General features: G+C 39.3%; 1 protein-coding gene across 2 annotated transcripts; it reads left to right on the forward strand.

Moving 5' to 3' along the window:
* Positions 1–711: 711 nt before the first annotated feature.
* Positions 712–9,276, forward strand: CLXN (calaxin). 2 transcript variants are annotated; one of them, XM_028119032.2, is made up of 6 exons: positions 712–769; positions 4,460–4,618; positions 5,537–5,641; positions 6,331–6,482; positions 6,760–6,864; positions 9,217–9,276. In XM_028119032.2, the coding sequence occupies exons 1-6, from the start codon at positions 712–714 to the stop codon at positions 9,274–9,276; spliced, it is 639 nt and encodes a 212-aa protein (XP_027974833.1). The 2 variants fall into 2 exon arrangements, with proteins under 2 accessions (XP_027974833.1, XP_027974834.1); XM_028119033.2 differs by lacking the exon at positions 4,460–4,618.
* Positions 9,277–14,986: the final 5,710 nt, after the last annotated feature.

The raw sequence follows: 14,986 nt of genomic DNA on the forward strand, positions 1-14,986 counted from the left end.
CACCTCCAAGAATGAAGGAAGGTGAGGAGAACTATTCCAAGTTACTCTTGCTCCCAGTAGTATCTTGAAGATATCTTGTTCCAGGCTACCTCCAGGCATCATAGCAAAAACACTGACAACCAAAAGGGTGGCTTAGCTTTGAGGGCAAGTTCCTCACGCTCCTACACCCCGCAAAACAACGTTGGGGTAGCACACCTGCTAATTCTTGAACCTGCTCCAAGTTCCCCCAGATCTCCCTGAAGATGTTAAGCCTCGCTTGGTGTAAAGCTCACCATCCAAAATATCCCTCACGCAGCATGCACAACATATTTTTAGACCTTGATTCACAGTGCAGTCCATCAAAGGGGTTGTGAACCCAAAACACAGCAACAAAATTAAAACTCCGACCTCAGCAATTAGAACACAGTCGGCAACTACCTTGGCAGGGACCCTCCGAGTGGAACAGCTCACCCAGACCCAGGAGCCAATAGGTGGCTGGCCCAGGCGTTGCCATGGCCACGTTGTGTGCTAAGGCCGCGCACGCACCCCGCGCGCGCCCAGAAGCCAATCCGCAGCCGGCCGAGGCGTTGCCATGGCCACTCTGTGAGTTAGGGCCGCGCGCGCGCGCCGAGTTGGGGAGAGTCGGCCCAGCTGCCCCAGGCCCAGGGCAAGCAAGGGTCCCGTTAGCCGCGCGCCCCCAGACAGCCGCCGCTGCCCAATTCCCGACGCGGCATGAACCGCAAGAAGCTGCAGAAGTTGACGGACACCTTAACTAAAAATTGCAAGCACTGTAAGTAAGAATCAAGTGCTGGATGAGCAGAAGATCCCGGAAGGGCTTGTGTTCTACCTGGTACTAATGTCCGCTGCTCAGCCTGCTTCCCACCTCCAATCTGAGTGCCCCTGGAGTCCCCTTTATGTCCCCTAAAGAGAAATTTGGAAGGGAATCCCTGGATGGTAGTTCCTTGGGCTGGGTACCCATGCTTGCCCATGATCTTAAGGACCAGTATACAGGTATCCAGGTATCTAGTACTACAGTCCCACACATGCACTAACTTGCTTTTCAAACCCTCTTCTTAACTTACCTTTCCATTATAGAAACGTTATTTATATACTGACATGACATGTGGTTTTAGCCTCAGACACAGGTGTGAAGAAAACTAGCACTACCAACATACACCTGCTTTCTAGCTCTTTTTAGTGCAAATAAACTGGCAGGGTCCAATTTCTGAAAAATTACCAGGAGATCCATAAAGGGAAAATGGTTATCAATAGCTGAACATCCTTAGAAAAGATGAGTTGAAATGGCACAAAAACCTGAATCTCAGAGCAAGGAAATGTGTCTGGAGACCAAAGAGTTTCAAAAAGCTAAACACGCAGTGAAGAATCTGCTCCCAACTCCAGACTTGGACTTTGCGGTTGCTGGTAGGGTTGCCAGGTAAGGAGACTTTGCAGGTGACAAAATGAGCACTTATTAAAGATACCTGCTCCAATCACACATTCTAAAACATGGTCTTAGAATTTCATAGATAACTTTAGAATTGTATTCAGACTGAAAAACAGAACTGTACTTGGGCAAGGAAGCTTAGATATGGTGTAGAATGAGAAAGATACTGTCTGATGAGCAAGCTTATAAATTGTGTTGCTGATTGCAAAACTAATGGCCACTTGAGAAAATAGGAGAAGCCATAATCCTAGTACCACCCCCATCGTGCAAAGGAGGAACAGGTTTATTGTAGTTCTAGAGCTTATAAAATCTAGTGCTTTCTAGTTGTATTTAGTATCTAATGTAACAAGTGGTGAGATGTGTTCCCTTGGTGAAGTGGCACTATAAATAAAAGTGATGATGTGAATAAACACCTGAAACTTCTTAGCAAAAAGCCATCCTATAATTTAAGTATTATTGTGGTTATTAAAATGTGGTGAGAGTTTGTTCTGTTGTTGTTTTTCTCAAAATAATTCCATTTCAAGGAAAAGACCAGATCTTCTTAAAACATCTCGTGAACATTTTGAAAAAGCAATGCAATAACTGATAGACACAATGCTGAATTTGATTTTGTCCCTGTTTAGTAAGTATGCAATGTATTGCAGTCATTCTATGAACGATCAAAAGGTGAAATCATTAAAAGTTAAAGGAAAACCTGGCAGGAAAAATAGTCAACTCTTTTGATTTTTGTCCTTACATCAAATTTTTAAAGTGGGCCTTAGAAACCTTGATAATTACTAGTTAAATTCTATAGAAAGAGTTACAAGTCATGGACATTATAATTAAAAACTTTTTTAAACAGAGAACCTTTCCCCTAAAGTCAAATTTCCTTTTGGTTGACAGATGATAATCCCACCAGGATGAAATGGATAAATTCTGTAGAATCAGAGAAAAAAAATGTCTTAAGTGATTGCCCAGCTAATCTACCATTCTACAGATATGATCTGTAGAACACATTTAGACCAATTCAAAAAGATGAAAATCCATTCTTAAGTTTCCCTTAATTTCATTTAGTATTTTATTCTGGAATTTAAGAAATTTCAGCAAGAAAAACTTTCTTATGGCTAATCTTGGATCCTTTGGGTGATAAATTAAGGTAATATTCTTTAATTTTTACTTTAGCCAAGATGGAAAAATGGCTAATTAGAAACCCCTCTGCTAACATTTCATGTACATGAACATCATTCTTTATTCAGGCTTTTCTTCTCCAACCAGTAACAGCTCTTTAATTTTTGGAGGTTTGTGCGTGTGGTTAAATATATATAACACAAAATTTGCCATTTTAAGTGTACAACTCTATGACATTAAATACATTCACATCGTTGTGCAGCCATTACCACCATCCATCTACAGAACTTTTTCATCTTTCCCAACTGAAACTGTATGCATTAAACTATAACTCCTCCTTTCCTCCTTCCTGAGCCCCTGGCAACCACCATTCTAACTTTCTGTATCTGTGAATTGCACCACTCTAGGTACGTCATGTAAGTGAAATCATACAATATTTGTCCTTTTATATCTGACTTATTTCACTCAGCAGAATGTCTTCAAGCTTCATCCATCTTGTAGCATGAGTCAAAATTTCCTTCCTTTTCAAGGCTGAATCATTCCATTGTATGTATACACCACATGTTATTTATCCATTCATCCACTGATGGACACTTAGATTGCTTTCACCTTTAAGGCTATTGTGAATAACATTGCTATGAACAAGAATCTGAGTCCCTGCTTTCAATTCTTTTCAGTATATACCCAGAAGTGGAATCACTGACTTACATGTTATTTCTATGTTTAATTTTTTTGAAGAACTGACATGCCATTTTCTACAGCAACTAACAGCTCTTTTTAAAATTATAACCATTATATTCTTTTGACCAAATCATTTATTTCCCCAAATTTTCAATGTTCTTCCAAAATTGTGGTACCCCAAACCAGAAATCACACTCAAGCCTGTCTTGACTTGTAGATGAGGCATGATTTCTCCATTCCTATCTGCTGTCTTCCTTTATTTTGGTTTTTTTCTGCAATATAATCATTTTTCTTTTCTTCAATTTTTAAAATTTAGTTTATTTAAACCAAAAACCAAAACAAAACAATTCACCCTTAAATGCATGCAAATTTCATCCTTATTTTTAAAAGTACTAAACTGTAATTTTGTTTTGTTTTGAAATAAAAGCTTTCTCATCCTCCACCTATACTTCATATTTAAACTCACTTTTATGCCAGGCAATAATGCCTCCACCTATGTACCTCAAATGGAATTGGAACACAAATAATTAGCTCAGGGTTTATAAACACCCTTTATACATTTATGTATATGGACCAGCATACATATCTGTGTATCTATTTTAAATAAAAATTCCCTTTCTCCAAAATACCACTGAGTACTTGCATGTTAATTTTTCACATCATGTACAACAAGAACCATAATGGGTGCTGTAATATGGTTAAATGCTTTTTTATTAGGAAAAAAAGGTGATCCTGATATCCCAAATCCAGCTTACTAATTTGACTAAGGCTGATGATGTGAAGTGAAAATTGTTGCCTAGTATTCAGGAGTCTGGTATCTATTTCCAGGCAAAAGTTAAGTTGTAAATCTCATAAATGGCTATAATCAAAATGCTGGGGAAAAGTTACCATTCTTAAGCATTACCTTGCTTACTTTGAATTGCACCTCCACTGCCTTTAAAGTTTAGCATCTGACCCCACAGTCATTTTTCAGGTAACTTAGCTAATATTCTTTTCTTCCTAAATGTGACTGAATTTAATATTCAACTCCTGTTTGGAGGGAAGGCTGTTTCTCTTATTTTAGTGGAGAATCCTCTGTAGTGGTCATCCTCTATTAAGGGTCATGAATCTTAAAACAGGATAGTCTTCTGTTGAAAACTAAATATTTGATGGCCTTGATGTTGTCTATAAACTCATTAATGTGAAATTTAAGTTAGAAATTAAAGATTAAATGCATTTTTGTTATATCTTAATTTTATTTTTTCACAGTTAATAAATTTGAAGTGAACTGTCTTATAAATCTTTTTTATAATTTGGTGGGAGAAGTAACAGAGCGGCAAGGTATCACCATTGGGTTAGATCGTAATGCATTTCGAAATATCCTGCACATGACATTTGGAATGACAGATGACATGATTATGGACAGAGGTAAGAAGACATTACAATATTCAAATGGGCCAGATACAGCCATAACTGGAAAAAAAAGTTTGGAGTTTGGACATATTCTTAATGTTCTGAATTCCCAATCTCACTTGAATATAAAAAATTAATTTGTGTATTCATAGGGAAGGGTCTTAGGGAAGGTGATTCTACCCACTCTATTCTGTGTCTTTAAGAAAAGAACAAAGCCCAGCTTGAATAATTAGGTTTTCCTTACTTTATACCCAAAAATCTAAACTATTTCTATTTCTACTTAGTAAATATAATAAGTAAAAGAATAGTTTTAAAAGGACATATGAATTTCTTGGGCACCTGGGTGGCTCAGTTGCTTAAGTGACTGCCTTGGGCTCAGGTCATGATCCTGGAGTCCTGGGATTGGTCCTGCATCGGGCTCCCTGCTCAGCAGGGAGTCTGCTTCTCCCTCTGACCCCCCCCATGCTCTCTCTCTCATTCTCTCTCTCTCAAATAAATAAATAAAATCTTTTGAAAAAAAACAGGACATGAATTTCTTTATATCATCAAAATGTTTCAATAAAAATTATCACTTTCCAATTGTGTAATAGCATTACTTTTCTTGAGTAAGAAAAATATAAAATCACATATTTTATGTTAACATACCAACACATTTAATATACCAATATATTCATATATTAATTATTATTGATTACTATATTTAGATACTCAGAATTTACTTTGTTTCCACAAAATATAAAGGGAGTGTGTGAAAGTTTAAATAAAAGAGTTTCCCAACATTATGATGTCTTAGTTTCCTCCTTTGTCAAATGAGCATGTCAGACCATCTGATCCCGAAGTTTTGTCTACATTTTAAAAGTGGGTAGCACCAGTGTAAATATATTACTGAGAACAAAAATGCAGCACAGGTATTATGTTGTACTTCTCTCTTAGTATTCCGAGGTTTTGATAAAGACAACGATGGCTATGTAAACATATCAGAATGGATTTATGGATTATCAGTATTTCTTCGAGGAACTTTGGAAGAAAAAATGAAATGTAAGATTTCAGGTTATCCTATTGCTTCATACATTAGGATTAACGTATCTAAAGAACTTACATCCATGTCTTCCAACCTGGCCAGTAAAATAGGTTTGTCTTTCAGTTGGTTAGTTTGAATCCCCATTAACCTCTTTTATGGAGCAAATTCAAGTCAATGATAAAGATTGAAAAAAAATTATACCAAAGAAAATTAAGAGATTCTGGGAAGTAATTCATGCCAAGCAAGACTGCATAAGCATGTACTACACATGCTAACTATGTACATATGCATTTATGTATTAAGGTATTAAATATTTTTCATATTTCGTTACCTGAATTGTTAACCATAAAAGTAGAGAACATTGATAAGAGTGTTCTGATTCTTGGTTAACTCTTAATTCATTCTGATGAACTCTGTTTAAGGATTATATTTGTCAGTTTTCCAAGAATTTCAAGATGAAATGGTCAAATCATGTTCCTTGGCATGCTTATTCATAGCTGAGTGAGTGTAAGGAGCCATTTTCTAAGGGTTGTTGACCATATCCAGCAAGTGTACATTAAGAATTTACTATGGAAATTAGATTGCATTAAGTCCTGCAGGGTGGACATGAACATCCACAATACAGACCTTGGCCTTGAACATTTTATCAGAGCAAATGTTCCCTTAGTCACAGTATCAAATTCATAATTGGTTATTTTTTTAAAAGATTGCTTTGAAGTGTTTGATTTGAATGGTGATGGATTCATTTCAAAGGAGGAAATGTTCCATATGTTGAAGAACAGCCTTCTCAAACAGCCATCTGAAGAAGACCCTGATGAAGGAATTAAAGATTTGGTTGAAATAACACTTAAAAAAATGGTAAATATGGGAAATTTAGAGTTTTATATTGAAATTTACAGGCCAGAATGGGATAGAAATAAGAATTAAAATTATATAACTATCAGTTTCTTGCTTGGTAAAATAAAACATTTATATTGTGTTTTTAATTATAATATTAAAAGTTCTTTTCTGTTTCATTATTTAGTATCTCATTTTTCCAACCCTTTCTTCTATCAACATTTGACCATGAAAAAACAGTTTGTGTTTGTGATAAATATTATACATATTGACTGATGCATGGCTGGTCACCCCCTAGGACCATGACCATGATGGGAAGCTGTCTTTCACAGACTATGAACAAGCTGTGAGAGAAGAAACCCTTCTACTGGAAGCTTTTGGACCATGTCTTCCTGATCCAAAGGTAATGATATTCCTTTCACTGAACAGTGACCAATATATAATATAGGATCAACAACCCAGGACTTCTTGGTTTGGTGAGTGAAAAATCAGATTAATTACATTCACCCACAGAGAATAGCTTCTAAGTAGAGAAAGCCAACTGAAGAAAAACCTGCTGGTTCATTTCATAGTACTGCTGTAGCCTAATGGTATTTTTTCCCATTCATTAACTCATTCATTCATGTAAGAAACAATTATTAAAGCATAATGTGTTCCAGAAACACAGATGAAAGTCTCCATGTCTGCATTCAAGGGCTAATATTTTCCTGGGAAAAGCCAATGTGAAAATAATTACACAACAGTGTGATAAGTATTACTATAATATGACTTGTTCAGTGCTTCATCTATGCCAGGCAATGTCTTAAGCACTGCCCCATATTACCTCATTTAATCCCCCTAAAAATCCTATGAAGGATATAGTATTATTAATCCTCATGGATGAGGAAACTGAGGCTCAGAGAGTTTAGGCAAGTTGTCCAAGTTCAGTCACCAATTATGGAGTATCCTGCATGCCCTCGTGCTCAAGTCCATAGAGATATGTGTAGTAGAGTGTTGCAGTAGTCAAGGGCATCTAATCCAGCTGTATAGAATCACTGGTGAATAGCTGATGGGGCAAGGAAGGCTTACCTGGGTTGATAGGCCATAATAGTTATCCAGGTCAAAATGGAGAAGAGCAATCTAAGCAAGGGAATGGCATATGCATGAGGGTGGGGAGGGGAAAGAGAAATAAGTACTATATTAGAAGAACGTTTAGTGTGGTATGAGACTGATGTTGAGGCTGGACATGCATAGCAGAGCCAAGTCCAATGGAGCTTGGAGCTTGGATTTTGTCTTGAAGCTCATGAGGCTTAATTGGAAGATTTTAAGCCAGTGGAGTGATGTGATATATAAATATTACCATATCCACCTTCCCAATCTCTAGGTGATATCTCCAGCTGCCTACTCAACATGTCAGTAGATAATCTCAGTAAACTCTTGCTTTTCCCCTAAAAATCACTCCCCACCATCTTCCCTGCCTCAACAAATGACACCCCTATACACTCAGTTTTAGTCAGAAACCTAAGTCACCGTTAATTTCCCTCTTAGAGCACTATCATCTACTTCTTCAAAATATGTCCTTGAATATAACCTCTTTTCCACATGTCTGTGATTGCCAAACTAAATCAAGCTGCCACTCAGTCACCCAGCCTAGATCATTAGCTTTCTTGCTTCTACAGTTGTCCCCTACTGACTAATCTCCACAACATCCAGTATATTTGGAAACATAGATGCTGTCATGCCCCTCCCTTGCCTAAAACTCCCAGTGTGTCTGAAGTCTATTCAGTGGGCCTCCTTTTCTCTCTCCAACCATGGTCTCCTGCTACCTTCCCAATGCAGTGCTCCTGCCCTGGAGCCATTCCAGCCACCTCACTGTTCTCCCTAGGTGCCTTTGCATTTACAGGAGACTCTGTCTAAGCATCCTGTCCCCAGACCTTCACATGCCTCAGACCCTCACTCCATTCAGTCTCTGTGTAGATGCCATCCACCATCTTAACTATTCCCCTCCCTCCACGCCTCACCACTGCCTCTTTTTTCTTCATAGTTATTATCATTACATAGGATATATTTACTCATTTACTTATTGTCTGTCTCAACACATAGATGGGAAAGAATGAAAAGGAAAAGGAAGGAAGGAAAGAAAGAAGAGAACTTACCTTAATCCCACACCTACTTCTATTTCCTGTCCGATGGCTTTCTTTTTCACAGTCAAATGTCATGAGAGAATTGTCTATATTTGTGACCTATACTACCATGGCTTCTTCAGCATACTCCTGAAAGAGCTCTTGCTAAGGTCACCACACTCTACTTGTTAATAAATCCCAAGAGTAGGCTTCTTGTCTTGATGAACTATATCTCTTCCCCACCCCAGTTCTCAGTGCTGCTTCTCAGCTTCAGGAAGCACCTCCACTCCAGCTGTAGCCTGGCTGTGACACCACATGGCTTCCTGAAATCCAGAGCCCTGATGTGTTTACCCTATCACACCCTCCCTGCAGTGAATTAAGCTCAGTTTCTGGCCATCCAGCCACCAGGCTGGAGGCTCCTAGAAAGCTGTGTCATGTGCTCTTGTTCATCTTTGTGGCCCCAGACCAAATGTCATGTTGGAACATAGCACTGTCACCACCTGTGAATGGAAAATGAATGAGTGTCGCAAATTCTTTGTCCCCAGTCTTCTTCAGTTATCTTGTGGCTCTTCAAACATAAAGGAGACTTACAGAACATTTTGTTTTTCTTAGCTTTTTTGGAAGTCTGACTAATTTGAGCACGTTTTTTACAGAGTCATATGGAATTTGAAGCCCAAGTATTTAAAGATCCAAATGAATTCAATGATATATGAATACCTAAATGTCTGTGTTGTCTCAAGTGAGTAAAAAAAGAGGCGCATATGTATTGTTTATTTTTTCTACTTAGCTCAGAGAGATAATGTTGAATTGTGTCTTTGGGGTGGGGAATGGAGCTCACCAACATGTATCGTTCAGCTTTGGTGCAAGATGCAAGCAAAATAAATGGAAGACAGGAAGTCCCTTATTAAATGTTGGGTTTGGCAAGACAAGTTCGCATTGCCAGATATTTTATCACATAAACTATCTGTTGGAGCATATAACTATCATAAAACATTTGTATTAATGAAATGAGTAGAGAGATTACATAAGCATGAATTATTGAGGCAAATATTCTTCATGTCAGAAAATGCTGGGTATACATTTAAAAATCAGTGAAATATGCAAACAATGAATCATGGAACACTACATCAAAAACTAATGATGTAATGTATGGTGATTAACATAACATAATAAAAAAAAAGATCCTAAAAAAATAAAAATAAAAATCAGTGAAACTACTGAATTTCCTTTGGAGCAGTAAATAATGAAGATAGCATCTAAAAAAGAATAACAGTAGCATTTAGCATTTAAATACCTCTCTGCTAGGTATTGAGGGACATTCAGAGAGCTGAAAGGAACATGTACCTACTTGAATATAATGCATATTATTGTTTGAGGCTTTGCCAGAATAATCTACATAGACAGTAAGCATCTGAGGTCAGGGGTCCCCGCACCCCTCTTTATGTCTGTCACAGCATTTAGCACAGTCCTCTGCACAGAATGGGCCCCCAGTAAACATTGTGGATGGAAAAGTACAAAGTGCTACCGGATAAATCCAAATTCTTGGTGAGCAGAGAGAAAAGAAAGTGCTGTTTTTGCACATAATGGATGATGTGGCCACAGCTTTCAGTCTATCTCTGGAGTCACTCTGATGCTCTCCACCCCACTGCAGTTGGCTGCAAAACCCCCTGTCTTCCCCGACTCCCTCTGTCTCTCCACCTCAGCCCCACCCCTTGTCCCCATCCCCCTGACTGGGTGCACCTCAGTGTCATCCCCCACCTCTTGGAATCCCCTCATGTACCCCTTAACAAGAAGCACATCACATCGTGTCCCACCAGAAGTGAAATCCTGAAGACAGAACCACTTCCTCTCTGCCTCCTACCATCCAGCAGGTGCCTATAGGCATTGAATGCAGCATTGGAAAGATGGGACCTACTTGGGTTCCTATAGCTACTGTTTACCCCTTTCTTAAATGCATGCAAGCAGCTGAGAGAAGTATTATGCACATACCCTCTGTCCATATGTAAACATTCAGAGGCTGCTTGGGATATTAAATCCCTTTTGTTACTACATATGTGTCAAGTTTAAGCAAAAGAGTACCTTGTATAAAAAAATGGACTGTTACAAATAAATGTAATAAGTGATCCCATGAAATAAAAAGTATTTTACCTTCTAAGTATTTTCTTAAAATTTTAGATTCTTAAGTAGATGAAGTTTGACACAATTTTTCTGTCTTGAGTAGGTATAAATAATGAAACACAATGCTTTTAATTTTTAAAATTTATATTTTTCTGATTACAAATAATAGAGGTCCACTGAAGACTTAGAAGTTTAGGAAATTAAAAACTAAAATTTAAATATTCATCAATATTCTGGTATACATCCTTTCAGGCTTTCTTAAGACATTTGTAAGTATAGCTTTATTTTTGCACAGAGTATACCTATATTCTTTTTTAGATGATCGTATTGAAAATGCTCTTTTGTAAGCTGCTCTTTTTATGGACCACTATCTCATGGCATTTTCTCAGATCACTTAATATTTGTCTACAGCCTGACTGGCAATGGCGAGCTGGTGTTCCATCACAGCAGACCTTAGTAAGGCACTTCCCTGCCATTGACATTTCAGTTGTTCCCACATTTCTTTTACAAATAATTCCCAAGTGAACTGTCCTTGTAGATAAATCTTCTCATGTTCATCATTGCTTGCTTAATCTGGGTAAGTTTTGAAAAATGAGTGTTTGGTTAGAGGCCCAGCTTTGAGGTTTCTAGCACATGTTGCCAGATTGCCCTCCAGGAAGGCCTGCTGGGTCTGGTGCATGGGATGCTGATTCCCCCTTCCCTGTGGTGCACATTCTTTTCACCTCTTTGCTGATGTCGTGGACCATAATTGACCATGGTTTTAATTTATCATTTAAAGAACTAATCTTATACGTCTGTATCTAAACTTTTATTGTAGATTGTGTAAAAGTTGACTTCCATGTGAATAATGCTATTTTATTAGTTGACATTATTTAAAACTAAAAAACCTTTTTAGAAAAGTCTAAATAATTTTAGTGAAACTTAAGATGGTGTTGGTACAGACTCATGAGCTCTGTTCAAGAGCGTCCCCATACATTATAGAACACACTTCCTCGTCATATCTGCCCAAATCATTTCCTTTTGTGACTATATCTGGATTTCCAGTCTCTTAATTTTACTACCATAGCAACTCATAAATGATTTTAACACTGAAAGTTCTCTCAACTTAATAGCAGGGTCATCCAAGTACGCAGAGAACCATTGAGGAAAAGCCCTCTTTCTCTCACTCTGAGCTCCGTGTCCAGCTCTGGGCCTTGCCTGCCTGCTGCTAGCGTGCCCTGACTCCAGCCCCCAGGAACAGCCAGCCTTGCTCAGCCCTATCTTTGCCGGCCTCTGGGTGGCTGGGTTAGGACTACAGATGAGCAGTTATAATTTGGAGGGCTGACTATAGCCTTCCTCTTAACTGGGTCCTCAAAGCGTTGGCTTCCCCTTCTTCTAGTGCCCCGGGTGGACCAGCAGAAAGCCAACCAGGTCCCTCTGGGGGAGGTACACATTGCTTTGCTCACAGCATGGAGAGAGTCTGTCTGGGAAACAAGTACATTTTTTAAACTACAGGATTTAAAAACTACCACTGAAAACTGGTAGTCCTACATTCTTAACCTGCAAATATCTTTGTGTACAAGATTGCACTTGTTAAGAAGCCAAGCCTGCAATTGCTTGCATCATAAAGTCATCCAAAACATTCACCAAGTTCCCACTTTGTGCTAAACCATGGGGGTGAATATAGTCTGTCAGCTGCCCTGCTCTCACCTCACTTGTGTTGTAAAATGAGGACTCTATGCCGTGTGACAACTGTGTCATCACCTTTACTATTTGGATGCAGTTACAGTCCCTCTTCTGCCTTCTAGCCCCCCCCCCCAAAATAGTTACATCATTTTTAATTAAAGGAGATTGTTTTGGGAGGGCTTTTTTGAAGATTTTATTTATTTGTTAGAGAGAGAGAGAGAGAGAGAGAGAGAGACAGGAAGAGAGGGAACACAAGCAGGGGGAGTGGGAGAGGGAGAAACAGGCTTCCCGCTGAGCAGGTAGCCCGATGCAGGGCTCCATCCCAGGACCTTGGGATCTGACCTGAGCCAAAGGCAATGCTCAATGACTGAGCCACCCAGGTGCCCCTAAAGGAGATTGTTAAAGGAAATTAAAATCAAATATACTTTGAAATTGTGGAGACAGCCATGTCTGGGAAAGGCTACTCTGAGCTGCTCCTTGGATTGTGCATTTTCACTGACTATATTTTATCTGTGTCCATTTCCTTACAGAATCACCCCCAGCTCTTCCACAGTCATCCCAGAGCTGATGGTAATTCTCACCTAGTGTGGCCAAGAAAGGATGGCAACTGCATTTGACATGGAGAGATTATTATAAACGATCCATAATAAAATAGAAATTTAACCTATGCATATGTTAATTACAATTTTGCGAATCTTGAGGATTGGCTGGTAATATTTCAAAAAGAGGGAGAAGTGATATATTTATCTTTTCTGATTCAGTGACCTTGTTCTCTGTTAGAATGAAGCAGATGATCTCTTCAAATGTTTTCCAGTCTCAGTTACCACTGAAGGAGGAGCCAACCTAAATACATACCATCAAATCAATGTCCCTTTCTCATGAGGTCTCTCAAGGAAACTTGCTCAGTTTTGAAGGGGAGCAAAAAGGGAAGGAAGTCTTAGCAATGAACTATCCTGCATGAAACAAAGCATGCTTCCACATTTGAAATGTCTTTATCAGAGTGCCATTAACCTGAGCAGTGGTTAACTGCTCACAGTTCCATCATTGGTAATTTGTGGCTTTCTGTGTACCTCCTCCTGCCTCCTACCTAATCCGTCAAGAAAATATTCCTCCCCCTAAGACACACATCCTCTTGTTTATTTTCACCTCCCTCCTGACTGTTGAGCTCTACACTACCCCTATTATTTGGCCCCAGCCAGACTCACAGAGAGTTCCCTGGGTGAGAAGCTTGTCAACTTAAAGGCATTTGAATAAATTGGGTGAAATACAGGCTGTCCTCCCCTTAACCTGAGATGCACCTTCCTGTCTCCCAACCCCATCTCCACAGGCAGCCCAGAGCTGGGCAACAGTGAGCCTGAAGATGGAGAATGGCATGGAAGGAAGCAGAGGAATTTACAAGTTCTCCTGCAAGAGACATTTAGAGCTAGTGTCACTACCTCCCTGTAGGGGAGGTACACTCCTGTAGGAGTGATTAACTCCAAAGCCCAGGGCAGTCCAGGAGAGTAATTAAAACCATTTGGTCAAGTCCTTCTTAATGACTCCTTCAGAAATACAAGAGAGTCAGAAAGGGGGATAAAACCATCCCCACAATCTCAATAATACATTATACAAAAATCCAGTGAGCACGTTTGTTCCAGGTGTTATGCTAAGTCCTTAACATTCATTATCTTACTCATTTCTCACAACTATCCTAAGAAGTAAACATAAACATTACTTATTGTCTTCATCCTACAGATTGAGAAATTGGAGTTTAAGAAAATCAAGAAACTCCTTCAGTGTCCTAACCTAGTCAAGAACAAAGCCAAGATTCAGACCTCATCTAGTTCTAACATTGAAAACCTTTCTCTAAAGCAATATGTGTTCTTGCCATACATACTCCTGAGGTTTGAAATTACTGAGCACCCCTGTTTCCTGAATAATCTTCAAATTGCTCCTTCAAGGCTCCCTAGAGGTGCTTGGTACTTGGCATGCTAGTGAGTGAGACTGTTGACAACTCTCTCCAAGGGTAATGTTCTCATCTGAAACACCTTGGAGTTTTCTTTCTTTAGTTGAAGTTTCCAATTTGGATGTGAATGTGCCCACATTTGGAACCAATAGGAATCTAGACACTGGGCTGGGACCTTGCCTTGTCAAGAGTCCCCATGTGGTGAATGGGGTTCATGAATGGTGGCCAAGCTGTCAGACTCCGTGGCTCGATGGTCAGCACAGGGTTAGAAGTGAGATGAGGGTCAACCAACCATGGAAGGAGAAAACAGAGGCTAAGACCATTGCTGGTTTGCGAGGAGAAGGACAGAAGTCCTTCAGAAAGGAGAGGAAATGGCTGGACTCCTCAAATGGAGAATGTTTCTTGGGCCATCTTAGGTGGTGTCGAAGAAAGGGGTGTAACTGAAGAAGATGCCAATGATGAGAGGCCATGATTAGTGGCGAACACCAGCAATGATGATATGGCCCTTCTTGGGTGACAGTAACTGGCCCAAGGATGCTAGGTGAGGTGTAGCTGAATTTGTAGCCCAGCCCAGACCCTGTTCTAGCTCCGACTGCCTCTAATTGTCAAAAGGTATCACGTGGACTTGCAGGGGTCACACAAACTTTAAAAGTCTGATAGAAGTGAAAAGTGGTGTGTATTTTGGTGGGAACATT

The sequence above is a fragment of the Eumetopias jubatus genome, unplaced genomic scaffold (genome assembly GCF_037043125.1).
Source record: "Eumetopias jubatus isolate StellerSeaLion01/CBP00866 unplaced genomic scaffold, mEumJub1_p1.0 scaffold_4, whole genome shotgun sequence".
In the NCBI taxonomy this organism is placed as follows: domain Eukaryota; kingdom Metazoa; phylum Chordata; class Mammalia; order Carnivora; family Otariidae; genus Eumetopias; species Eumetopias jubatus.